This window comes from Amblyomma maculatum, chromosome 6, assembly GCF_055883805.1.
Source record: "Amblyomma maculatum isolate TAMU_Amacu chromosome 6, ASM5588380v1, whole genome shotgun sequence".
Taxonomy (NCBI): Eukaryota; Metazoa; Arthropoda; class Arachnida; order Ixodida; family Ixodidae; genus Amblyomma; species Amblyomma maculatum.
Window position 1 is genome coordinate 14,213,603 of NC_139349.1, and position 12,713 is coordinate 14,226,315.

The 12,713-nt window shown below is 46.2% G+C and overlaps 2 protein-coding genes across 4 annotated transcripts in view; one reads left to right on the forward strand and one right to left on the reverse strand.

Annotated features, from left to right (window-relative positions):
- Positions 1-12,713, forward strand: part of bru3 (CUGBP Elav-like family member bruno 3) — a 609,833-nt gene that overhangs the window by 195,781 nt on the left and 401,339 nt on the right. The window lies entirely within an intron of this gene.
- LOC146185128 (uncharacterized) overlaps positions 1-12,713 on the reverse strand; it is a 32,034-nt gene that overhangs the window by 13,850 nt on the left and 5,471 nt on the right. The window contains exon 4 of the mRNA XM_084607754.1: positions 721-825. Within this exon, the coding sequence (XP_084463880.1) occupies positions 721-825 (105 nt within the window). The remainder of the gene's footprint in view (positions 1-720; positions 826-12,713) is intronic.

The window sequence follows — 12,713 nt, forward strand, 5'->3', positions numbered from 1 at the left end:
GAGAAGAAAGAAAAAGAAGAGGGAAAGAAAGACGCGCGCCGCCACAACAGCCGTCGTCCACCACCGAAGCAGTGGCGTGTGCAATGACGGCCTACAGCAGATAAAATTAGGTGGCAAACAAGCCCCCGCCGCAAGCGGTGGTGATCTACCTGTCCCAACCCCATCAGGGCCAGTTTCAGCCACCCTTCACCACCTCCCCTCCCACGCTAGCTGCTGTCCTGGCGCAGAAAGCCAGCCCGCGTACTTGTTACTTCAGTTAGACTGCAATCGTATCCTATAGATACCTCTAGCCGATCACTAAATATATGCTTGGTTTTGGTTTTGTGGAGTTTAACGTCCCAAAGCGACTCAGGCTATGAGAGACGCCGTAGTGGAAGGCTCCGGAAATTTCGACCACCTGGGGTTCTTTAACGTGCACTCACATCGCACAGCTAAATATATGCCCACTTAAAAATAGCACATGCCTCACCTTCGCAGGCATATGTTGTGGTTGATAATTTGAATATATTATTGCAATATATCATTATATAATCATAGCAATGTACTCTAACATATATTCTACACTCTAATTACGTAAACAGAGCAATTCTTCTGCCGTCAGCTAAAATATTTTTTTATAAATATTAGATCAGAAAATAATGCTACAAGGAAGCTGTTGAGCATGAGATCGGTTTTGCCGTAATAGACACATGAGGGAGAAAACTCGTGCACAGAGCCCACCTTGCTCCTCCTCTTTCTCGACCTTTTCGGCGTCTTGCTCCTCCGCAGCCTCCCGCGGAGCGTCTTGGAAGGCTCTATCCGTCGTGGTGCGGCGTTTGCGTATACCTGCGGGCGAACACAAATCGTATTGCCCGTGCAGTTAAAGGCCACGTGACTGCAACCGTTTTTTTTTTTTTTTCGGAGATTTGTAACTGCCCCGCAATGGCAACTCCATGTGGCCTGGTAAAAAAACCATCATTAACTTTCGATGCGGTTGGAAACAGTTACTCGCAGTCCTAGTGAAAAGCAGCACCTAAGGCTCGTGACAAAAGTGCATGGGACGGGATGCGGGTCCTTCATTGATTTGGCTGAAAATATTTTATTTATAAGCGCATCCAGCGACGCGAGCTTCTGGCCCTGCATTACTCATGTACGCTTCCCAGCACGTGTCCTGTGTCTTCTTCTCTTGTGTGTGTCTTCCCGTGCGCTTTATCTTCAGTCAAGTTACAATGCACCATCTAGACCAACTTCAAGTTTTGTTAAACTTCCTAATGTTCTGATTACTTCTTCCTGTAAAGATGTAGGCATAAGGACAATAGCTAGTGAGAGCTAAGAATCGCAGCCGCACCAATAACCCTCTCCTGGTTCCTGTACCCGAAGCTGTGGTGCTCTGCTTAGAACCACATCTGAGCTTTATCTTCTGCACATCCTGGTAAATGGCAGCGAATGTTGTGCGAAGCGCACTTGGCGCAGTTATGGTGCACGTCATAGTAGTTTAACAGTGCGTCCCATAGAATTCAAAAAGAGCGAATAGAAAATGCCCTGGAAGCATTAGCAAGCTGTATTGCTGCCAAAATAACAAAAAAATAAAGCACTGTCTACCTTCATTCGCATCTTCGAAGCATCCGAGACTAATAAAGGAAGGTGGTTGCTCATGCCGAACTGGTGATGTTGTATAAGATGATTTTCATCTAGTCTGGAATACAACTTTGAAAACAGCCTGCAGAACATGCTGTGCAATCCAGTGCTCCCCAGGAAGCACGAAACTATTTGCAAAATACGGCGGTCTTTTTTCACGCCTTCCAAACCTCGGACGCTTCGTGACGCTCCTTAAGTCCCCGGCACAAGTACCAACTTGGCTTTAAGCGGAACAGTTTTCCAATCATTCTGACTCACATTTTTTTTCCCACCGATGATAAGTCAAAGGCCTTGCCTAGTGACGAAGACCAACACATGACACCACCAATATAATTGTACCGCTCTTTTCAGCGCTAATGTGTATATATTTCCTCGTTATAGAGCGCTCCATACTACATAAAAAAGCCGGGGCTTAGAGTCGTCGTTTGCACGGAGCTTTCGAGAGCAGTAGCCTTGACTCTCCCAGGGTTGGTGCGTAGGTAAAAGGATCGCGACACTGGGAAACATTTTTTCAGTCAGTAACCCTACAAAGTTCGCAATCGCAATGACGTCTGGTGAGATTGGTGTGTGCTCGCTTTGTATAAAGGTACCGAAGAGATGGACAGACGTGGTGAAGATGTCACTCAGACGTGCTGCATGTAGATGTACATAAACCGCGTGATTAGTGAAGAAATGAGAGAAGAAAATGAAAGCAAGCAGAGAAAACATGTACAACAGGTCACTACACATGCCGTAGAACTGGCGTGCGGGGTCAAATCAGCCGGTGGCGGAGCCCATTTTTCTGGTCTTGCCTTAACCGTACGGTCCAATTTTTGGGTCAATGTCTCTCTTTATTGTAATTTACACGATCGCGACAGCTATGCGACTCTTGTACACCTTTCGCTTCCGACCGGCAAGTGAAGTCGCCTCTAAGGCATCCGTGAGAAATGGGAATGCAACACGCTAGCCTTTAGATCTCGCTGGCGCTATGAACGACAGAGCAGCATCGCACTATAGTTAAGTGCTGCTGACGACTGCTGTTATTGGGGACCTGCCAGTGTGGTAGGTTTCCACCTGACTTCTGTCATTTCAAGCCTTATTTTAGCGTCGAGAAGCATTAACCAGAAGAGCACGTAGATCGCACAGTTCAATATGCCATGTTGCTTGGTGCTGCTGTGCGTTGCATCAGCGATATCCAGAGCAAAATGCGTTTCTTACGAAGCCGCATCCAGCTGCCGTAAATCAAAGAGACTGAAGAAATAATGCAAGAAATAAAAAAAGCTCGTACCTTTCGCAGTCTTTTTTGTTGCCTTGCTTTTTTTCTTGGGTGGTTGAGATGCCGCTGACCTTTTCTTCTTGGGACCTGTCACCGGCACGTTCACAATACTCAGTTCAGCACTGTAAAGTTCTCAGTCAATCCATAGCCTAAGAGAGTATTGAAATTGTCCTCGGGGGTTTATTTAGTTTCCAACTTGGCAGGTAGAGCTTTCTAGAAAGTCCAATATACTCAACGAGTAGAACAAGCCCGAATACTTTGAAACTACAAAGCCACTGCAACTTCGTGTAAGGCGAATGACGCCTTGTGTTTATTCTCTAAAGCTTCCCGTCGCAGAAATTCTTGACCAGTGAGAAATTTTACAGCTGCATGGAAATACAGAAACTATTCCAGACTCGAGCCGTGAAAATGGTTTCTTATCCCAGTTAACGCACCCGAGCGATCACTGTCGGGTGATGTTCCACAGCGATTGTTAAGTAAGTTAAGTTAAATTGGTTCACAGGAAGGGAAAGGCGCAGTAACTGTCACACTTTCTCTGTGGACACCCGAACCGCGCCGTAAGGGAAGGGAGGGAGGTGGGAATGAAAGTGGAAAGAGAGAAAGAGGAGCCGTAGTGGAGGGCTACGGAGTAATGTCGACCACCTGGGGATCTTTAACGTGCGCTGACATCGCACAGCACACGGACGCCACTTCGTTTCGCCTCCATCGAAACGCAGCCGCCGCGGTCGGGTTCGAACCCGGGAACTCCGGCACAGTAGTCGGGCGTCTTACCACTGCACCACCCCGGCGGGGCAACAGCGATTGTGGCTCCACGGACAATTTCTGGCAGTAGGCTTTTTTATACGGTAGTTGTCGCTGAAATTTTCGATATGTCCCCTAAGCATCCAACAAAAGGTAATTGCCGCATGTTACTTTTTTCTTTATAAGATATATGCTAGAACCACCATCATGTTTATGCGAAACCATAACAGCACTTCGTTAGTACATGAGCAACAACTGCAAGCAAATATCATTGATTGATCACGCATGCATTGTTATATGCCTATGACTGCGACTGAAATTCAGCTGTGGAGAGCGAGCCAACGAGTTTTCTTGCTCATACGCAAACATCAGTTGTGACGCACGAAGTTGGCTACTTTAGTTGTGGAATATGTGGTAGAAAAAGGGCAACCAAGTTTCCGCCATGTTCCACTCGATTGCTCACAGACGTTTTGTTTTTGGGGCGCAAAATTTGTGCACCTTTCATGTATAGAACTGAATCGGCCAAAATCTTCGTTTATTCCTCATATTGTGAAGGTAGTAAAGGGGAAGAAAAAAATACTTACGTTTAACAGCTGGTGGCGCTGGATTTGCTGGCTCTGGTGGCAGATGGTCTGCACGGAAACGTGCCAAATAATGAACGCAACTCAATTTTGTTGCGCTGTGTTTTGTGTAAAAACAATCTGAACGACTGCGACTTTTTATGTTGGCAGAAGCGGCAAATTATTTTTTATGGCAGCAAATGCTGTAGTGGTGTTTTTTATATCCTCGCTTTCAAGGCCTTGCAGTACTGTACTTTCTTATATTGCATGTCAGCGCAAAAAGGGACTGCGATGTATATGTTGACTATTATTCGAGCAGAATAATATGCTGCTGGTTCTCACAAGCCTGTTGTTACAACGGGACGACAAAGTGCAGTGCTCGTCCGGTGCCAGCTATAGTGACGAAGTGCTGTGTTGGGGCCCTGCGCCGCATGTTTTCCCTGTGTAATTCTATCAGTATACATTTCAACACAATCACGAGATTACTTCGAATGCTGTCTCGTGTTATGGCGCAATTCTTCGCGGGGAAAATAAATTGTTGGGCGGCAAGTGTGGCAGATAGTGCGGCTTTCCTATTATTATTATTATTATTAATAATATTATTATTATTATTGTGTAAAGCTTGTGTTTGCATTTCCTTTTTTCTAGTTTTTTATTTGTGCTGCAGCACGAAGACCACATGGTTGTCCCTGCGCATAATAAATAATGATTGATTTAATGATTTATTGATTATTAAATAATTACATCAAATTAATTATTATTATTATTATTAATTATTATTATTATTATTATTATTATTATTATTATTATTATTATTATTATTATTATTATTATTATTATTATTATTATTATTATTATTATTATTATTATTATTATTATTATTATTATTAGAGCTGATTAGCAGCTGAAACACACACCATGTTAACCTTGTTTGAATTTGTAAAGGCCTATGCCGGTATTAAAATCCTGCTTGTATTTTTTGATTTCACACAGCACTAACCATCTATTTCGTGTACTTCACAGAAATCTATATTTTTCAATTGTAATTTTACTGTTCGATTCATTAGTTTAGTGATGCATTGCACTCAACTACAAGCAATATGCTCAAGTTTCTTACCCTCAGGAGGAGCTGATATTTCTTCATTTCCTGGAATGAAAGGAAGTTCTCGTTTAGTATTACGGGGCTTAATGTCCCACAACGTCTTAGTCTATGAGGCACGCATTGTGTAGGGCTCCAGAAATTCCGACCACCTGAGGGGTTCGTGAACGTTCACTGATACGTACGCGGACGCTTTGCTTTTCGCCTCCATTGAAAGACGTTGTTGTTGTTGCGACTGAAGGGAGAAGGAAAAGAAAATCCACGGGCCTGCTACAGGCTCCGTAGCTGAGCCACCTCCGCTGCCTCGTGCGGACAGAAGAAAAAATAGAAATAAAAAGAAGAGGGAGAGAAAGACGCGCGTCGCAACAGCCGTCGTCCACCACCGCAACGGTGGCGGGTACACTGACGGCCTACAACAGATAAAACTATGCCAAGAATTCAACGCTGCTGAACTAAATATTGAGCGAAAGCTACGAGTGGCCGAGCGTTCTTCTCTTTTTCTTCTTCCTCATGACCACATATAAAGCCCCGCTTTATAAACAAGCCGTACGAACGTGCCTTAGTGGCCTGCAGGGGTAACGTGAATGCCAGGGTCCTAGCAGGCATGATTCTGACATAACCGTCCCATGTGGATTGAGAGACCCAAGTTGGCAGCTCCGGCCAACTGAACCGCGGCTCAGACCACGTCACGCCGACCGCTTGAGTTGGGAGCCCATCTTTCGCTTTTGTGTCACGCGGAGTGTGATATCACAGCGTCACGTGGGTAAGACGTGGCTACCGTCGCGCTATGCCGACCGCTTGAGTTGGTGGCCCAGGTCTCGCCGTAGTGTCACGAGAGGTGTGACGTCACAGCGTCAAGTGAGTAAGACGAACGTGGCTACCGCCGCGCTGCGCTGAAGGCTTGAAACCTAGAGTATTGTTCATTTCGCAATAAAATTTCGGTGGCAGGCTAGCCCCCGCCGCAAGCGGCGGTGACCTAACTGTCCAAGCCCCATCAGGACCTGCAGCAGCCACCCTCCTTCTATAATTACACATAACAATTACATGTAGCACTACAACCAACGCCGATAAGAGGCAAACGATGAGAGGCAAATGATAGGAGGGTAAGGATAAGCTTTCGTCATTGTCCTCTTGAGAGACAGCTAAGACAGCTTTTGATTAACAGAGACGAAGACTGCCGACGATTTGTGAAGTAGTATGCAGCAGCACGGCCGCTCGATGGAAGCACCTAGTGCGCTTCCATCGAGCAGCCGTGGCAAAGGCCTCAATTTCTCTATACAGTAGTTAGATTTGGTAGTCTCCAAACGCAGTCTCATAGATTGTATTACTCACCGGTGTCAAGTCAATTTGGTGCCACATATCTCGTACACACTACACGTGTCCAAACGGATTGTTCACAAAGTGCTTCAAATATCCGGGTCGCAGATGCACTTTCGCAAACTCGAATTGAGTGATAAGTCGTACGACATGCCTTCACATCCTCTTCTGTTGACTCCTGTTGACTGAACTCTTCCATAAACCCCATTTCGTCGGTTATGCGTAGTCTATTGCGCTCGGCACTCTGGCATCACCGTTTGGCAAGCCGTTCCTCTTTGTTTGGGTGTCCACGCTGGTCTATTCGCCTTCTTATGCTCATTTCTTTTGGCTGCTACTATGCACCGCTTTTTACGTTCTGCCCGCGGCTGCGTTTCGATGTAGGCGAAACGGAGAGGCGATCCGTGTGCTGTGCGATATCAGCGCGCGTTAAAGATCCCCAAGCACTCGAAATTACTCCTTAGTCACCCACGACGGCTCCCTCTTTTCCATTTCCTCTTCCACCTTCCTCCCCTTCCTTTACAGACGGTTCAGGTGTCCACAGAGCAAGTATGACAGATACTGCGCCTTTCCTGCAAACCAATTTATTGTTGGTTGGTTGGTTGGTTTGTGAGGTTTAACGTCCCAAAGCAATTCAGGCTATGAGAGACGTCGTAGTGGAGGACTCCAGAAATTTCGACCACCTGGGGTTCTTTAACGTGCACTGACATCGCACAGCACACGGGCGCCTTGCTTTTCGCCTCCATCGAAAAGCTGCAGCCGAGGCCGGGATTTGATCGCGCGTTCTTGGGAACAGTAGTCGAGCGCCGTAACCACTGCACCAATTTATTATTATTATTATTATTATTATTATTATTATTATTATTATTATTATTATTATTATTATTATTATTATTATTATTATTATTATTATTATTATTATTATTATTATTATTATTATTATTATTATTATTATTATTATTATTATCGTTGTTGTTATTACGCTCTGCATCTTGGCGTCTCCGCTTGGCAAGACGTACTTCTCTCCGTTCGGGCGCCTTAGCTGCGTCTACAGCGGAGTCGGCACGCGGTGGCCGCACACGCCCACACCGTGTGTGTATGTGCGTGCACGCACATACACACTGCACTGCAGAATGTGCATTGGAGTAATGCGAAACCACGGATGCTGCTGTTGGTTGCTTTTGGTTGCTTCTAGTGGCATAATTCACTTCATTTACCCATTTTAGCCCTTGGTACTTTAAAAATTGCGCGCCAATTCCTTCCTATGCCATTTTTCGGCTCTAATTCTGATTGCATGACGTCATATTCTCTAGGTCACATTCACTTCTTGTTTACCCATTTTTATGTGGCAAATTCAACAAGACATTCTAGATACAAATCGCATAAGAGCCACGCGAACCATCCTGGGACTCGATGTGAGTAAGGCCTTCGACAATGTGTCACACGCTTCCATCCTCAATCACCCCTCACAGTTAAACGTAGGCAAACGGACATACGACTACATCGCTGCCTTTCTGAATGCGCGTACGGCTACGCTCCATTTCGTTGACAAAGTTAGCGACAAAATTACACTAGGGACGAGAGGAACACCGCAAGGCGCCGTACTTTCACCTTTTCTCTTCAACATCGTTATGAGCGGCCTCCCGCGTCTGTTAGATGATATCCCACACATACATCATTCCATATACGCCGACGGCATCACCATATGGACCAATTCTGGCTCCGATGGAGATATTACAGTCATTACAACGAGCTATCGACATCTATTACAACGAGCTATCTTATGTGCAGGAAAACGGCCTTACCTGTTCACCGGCTAAATCAAAACTATTAGTTATAAGGAACAAACAAGCTTCACAGGTAAAACCAGATTCTCGAAAACCTATCCAGTTACACACTGATGACCATCCGATGCCCCCGGTAGCCACGATCAGAGTTCTCGGAATGCTGATTCAGAATAATACGCAGAACACAGAAACTATACGCCGGCTACGCGTCACGGCGCACCAGATAGGTGGGCTGGTGAGACGCATTGCCACACGTCGCAGGGGTATGAGAGAAGCCGACCTGTGCAGGATCATTCAAGCCTTTATGATAAGCAGAATCATGTACGCTTGCCCGTACTATCATCTGCGTCGTAGGGACGAACATGCACTTAATAGCATAATTAGAACAGCATACAAAGCGGCCCTTAGCTTACCAGTATACGCTAACTCAGATCGACTACTCCAGTTAGGAATTTTTAACACGCTATCTGAACTAATTGAAGCCCATAAGACAGCACAAGTGACCCGCTTGTCACGCAGCCTTGAGGGACGCGTAATTCTCGACAAGCTCCACATACACCCCACTGAGGAGGTGTGCGCAACATCCCATTTATCGGCTGACATAACTAGTAGAGTAGTTGTTAAACCAATAGCCAAAACCTTCCTACCAGGTAGACATGATGCCCGCAGGAAGACAAGGGCCCAGACCCTTGAGAAACAATACGAGGACGATCCACAAGCAGTGTACGTGGATGCAGCTCAACACATCAAAAACGGAGCATACGTGGCATGTATGGCCGCTCCAAAGTCAACCTTCATTAACGCCATAACATTTCATGCTAGCTCCATATGCGAGGCAGAGGAAGTAGCTATCGCACTGGCCATCGCGGATCCCCACACCAAAACTATTCTAAGCGACTCAAAAAGCGCCGTTCAAAATTTCGCCAAAAATTCTGTAAGCGCACTCGCGGCGCGAATTCTGCGCAACCGATCTCTCAATCACAACATCAATCTCGTATGGGTTCCGGCTCACGCGGGTAACTCCGGAAACGAAGGGGTCGACCGTCTAGCCCGAGGCTTAACCAACCGGGAGACGGGAGATCTATCGGGAACGGACGCGCCTGTCGAGGCACCGCGCACATACGCGGAGGTAACAAACTTTTATCGCGAGCTAAGATGCACGTACCCCGCCCCTCACCCCGATCTCGACCGGGCGCAAGCCACGACACTCAGACGCCTACAAACAAAGGCCATTCTTAGCCCCTACCGACTATCGTTAATTACGAACGGAGAATTCAACCCTGCATGCCGGCACTGCGGTGACGGGACGCAGGCCACTCAAGACCATATACTGTGGGAATGCGCCAGCAATCCCCCTCCAAAGACACTCTTGCCAGCTCCCTCAGCGGAGGAATAGGACAAGCTGTTGGCCAGCCCATGAAAAACTACGCAACTGGCCCTCGTCACGCGAGCTCAAGAGGTCGCTCCCGACTGGAGGCCACCCTAGACTCGCCCCAGCCCGAAATAATTCCTTTCATTTCGTGGCAATAAAAGTTGTTACCACCTACCCATTTTAGTCTTAGCTACTTTCAAATTGCGCGCCAATCCCTTCCTATCCCCTTTTTCGGTTCTACTTCCGGTTGCGTGGCGTCACATCCTTGACGTCTCCACTACTGCAGCTTTTTCTCTTTCCGCTTTCACTCCAACCTTCCTCCCATCCCTTACGGTGCGGTTCAGGTCTCCACAGAACAAGTGTGACAGATACTGCGCCTTTCCTTTCATGTGAACCAGTTATTCGAATAATTACCAAATTAACTTATTAACTAATTGTTTTTCGGGCGCAGCATTACGTCACCCTGTATCGAATGACATCACTCGCTAACCTCTAGCGCTTCTTAATTACTCACAACTGCTGCGGACACGATTTTGCGGACACGGTGTGCGGACACGTTCTGCGGACAGAAATCTGTGAACATAGCGAAGTTAATGCTTTCGCATTGAAACCACACGCGCGCGCCTGACTAGATGTTAAGGTCTCCGTGAACTGTGAGACATGCTACGCCTTTTCTTTCTTGTAAACCAATTTGAAAAGCCGCTGATGCCTGCTGCACTGAGTGCTTCTATTTGCTGTGTGGTGCGGCGTTCGAGTAAGCACCAAATAAATGGCGCCGCACAGACGCCTGGATCGAACGCCAGGCGGGGTCAACTTCGTATATGCGTGAATCGCCTGGGAACGTCATCACCGCTCGTGACATCGTGACCGGTTGTGACGGCACTGTGACGGCACTTCCTGTTTTATACGTGGCGATGACGTCACATCTGATGACACCATGCTATGACGTCATAACCAGTCGTCATTAGTGGTGACTAAAGACTAATTATTGTTAGTTAGTGACTAATTTGTCATGAGTACTGGTTAATTATTAGTTCAGCTATAGTTAAACCTGGTAGAGCAGCGAGTAGAGTAGGCTAAGGTCAGTGCAACCACGGCCAATGTGCGACCACGACGAAAGTGCGATCACAGCGAAGAGGCGAAGCGGCTGTCGTACTGTAGCCCTCGCTACCAACATTTTCTTAGCATCACCTGCAAACGCCTAAATAGAACTGAAGTACTGGCTTCAGCGACGTCTTTAAAAAGGCTGTTTCTTTGGCTAATTGATAGAGTTGGCTCATTTTTGCAAAGCCTGAAGCGCAAGAAAGACATGGACGTGAGAGAGACACAGGACGCAGCGCTGTGTGCTGTGTCTCTGTCAAATTCCTGTCTTTCTTGCTCTTCAGGCTTCGCCAGAATTAGGCGATTTTAAATTTGAGCACTGAAGAAGACTTTTTCCTAGCAGTGGAGGCATATAAAATGTCTTAGAAACTGACTGGAAGCAGTTTGACTTCAACACACTGCCTGGGCAAAACCTGCCATAAGCTGCGAGTTCATGAGCTTTCTCAAATGGCTAGCAACAACTGCACAAGAAGCCACGAGAACAGAACGAGTTAGTCCTTCTTAAAAAGCGAAACTTGTTTGAATTAAACCAGACATTAAGGGTAATGCGGCACGAAGCGCAGTGGCATCTTTTCTAAGTCAAAGAATGCGCTTTTAAAGCTTTTGAAAGCTCGCCTAACTCTTCCTCCCCTCCTCCTCTTTCGAATACGGTGATAATAATCAAAATCGTGGCGGGAACACCTGTACACGTAGACTGTCCTTTCCAGCTGTCGTACTATGCGTCTCAGCCTTTCGTTTTCTGCTTGTTTATTAAGGAGAAAGCCTTAACAGGCTGTGTTGGTGAGGACATGTCTTGAACGCAAAATGTGGAAGCAAAAGGTGAAGCCATGAGGCTTAGCCCAGTGTAGTAGTATCGAATCCCGGCCTCGGCGGCAGCTTTTCGATGCGGGCGAAAAGCAAGGCGCCCGTGTGCTGTGCCATGTCAGTGCACGTTAAAGAACCCCAGGTGGTCGAGATTTCCGGAGTCCTCCACTACGGCGTCTCTCATAGCCTGAGTTGCTTTGGGATTTTAAACCCCACAAACCAAACCAAACCAGTATGACTGTGCCCCTACGGCGTGGTGCAGGTGTCTACAAAGAAAGTGGGACAGATACTGTGCCTTTCCTTTCCTGTGAACCAATTCTATGTAAAAAGTAACGATAACTAGCAATGACGGTAGTTAATAATAATGATAATGTAATAATAAAAATATTTCTAATTTGTGATAATGGTAAATGAAAAGAATAAAATAACAGCATTTGAAAAAGACGAGCAGTTTAAAAAAATATAAAGATACATACGTCAAAAAGTACAGCAGTAAAACTTACAAAAACGTCCCGGCAGCGGTAATGCTCCCGCATTCTTCCATTGAGGCTCCTGCAGTGACCCTTTAAGTTTTTATTATATTTAAACCAACTGACTCAAGTGTACACATTATTACACTTCTTTTTTTTTTTTTTTTTGCGCGCATCATATATATATAGATTGTCCCTAATCTGCTGCCAAGGGGATGGAGCAAAAAAAGTCGATTCCTAGTACTTCTGCATATTCTAAAACCCCGACATAAAACCCAGACACAGCAAGATAGACTGCCGCCTCAACTCCCACACGAAGCCTTTGTTATTATCGTTTTCCTGCCCAGTTATATCGCCGTCCTCCACACTGATGCTAATCGTTTGTAATGGCACGCAATGAGTGGTTGTGTTTGATCTAGCAGGGCTATTCTTATATACAGTGCTGCACTGCGAAAATTTTTTATAAGGAGTTCACTTACGGTGGCCGTCCCGCCATACATCACCTGACACAACTTAGCACGAGCGCTCCCGATTCGTCCCTGATCGCTTTATCTTCATCGCGGCTCACAGCGGAGTTCGCTCGAGTCGAGGCT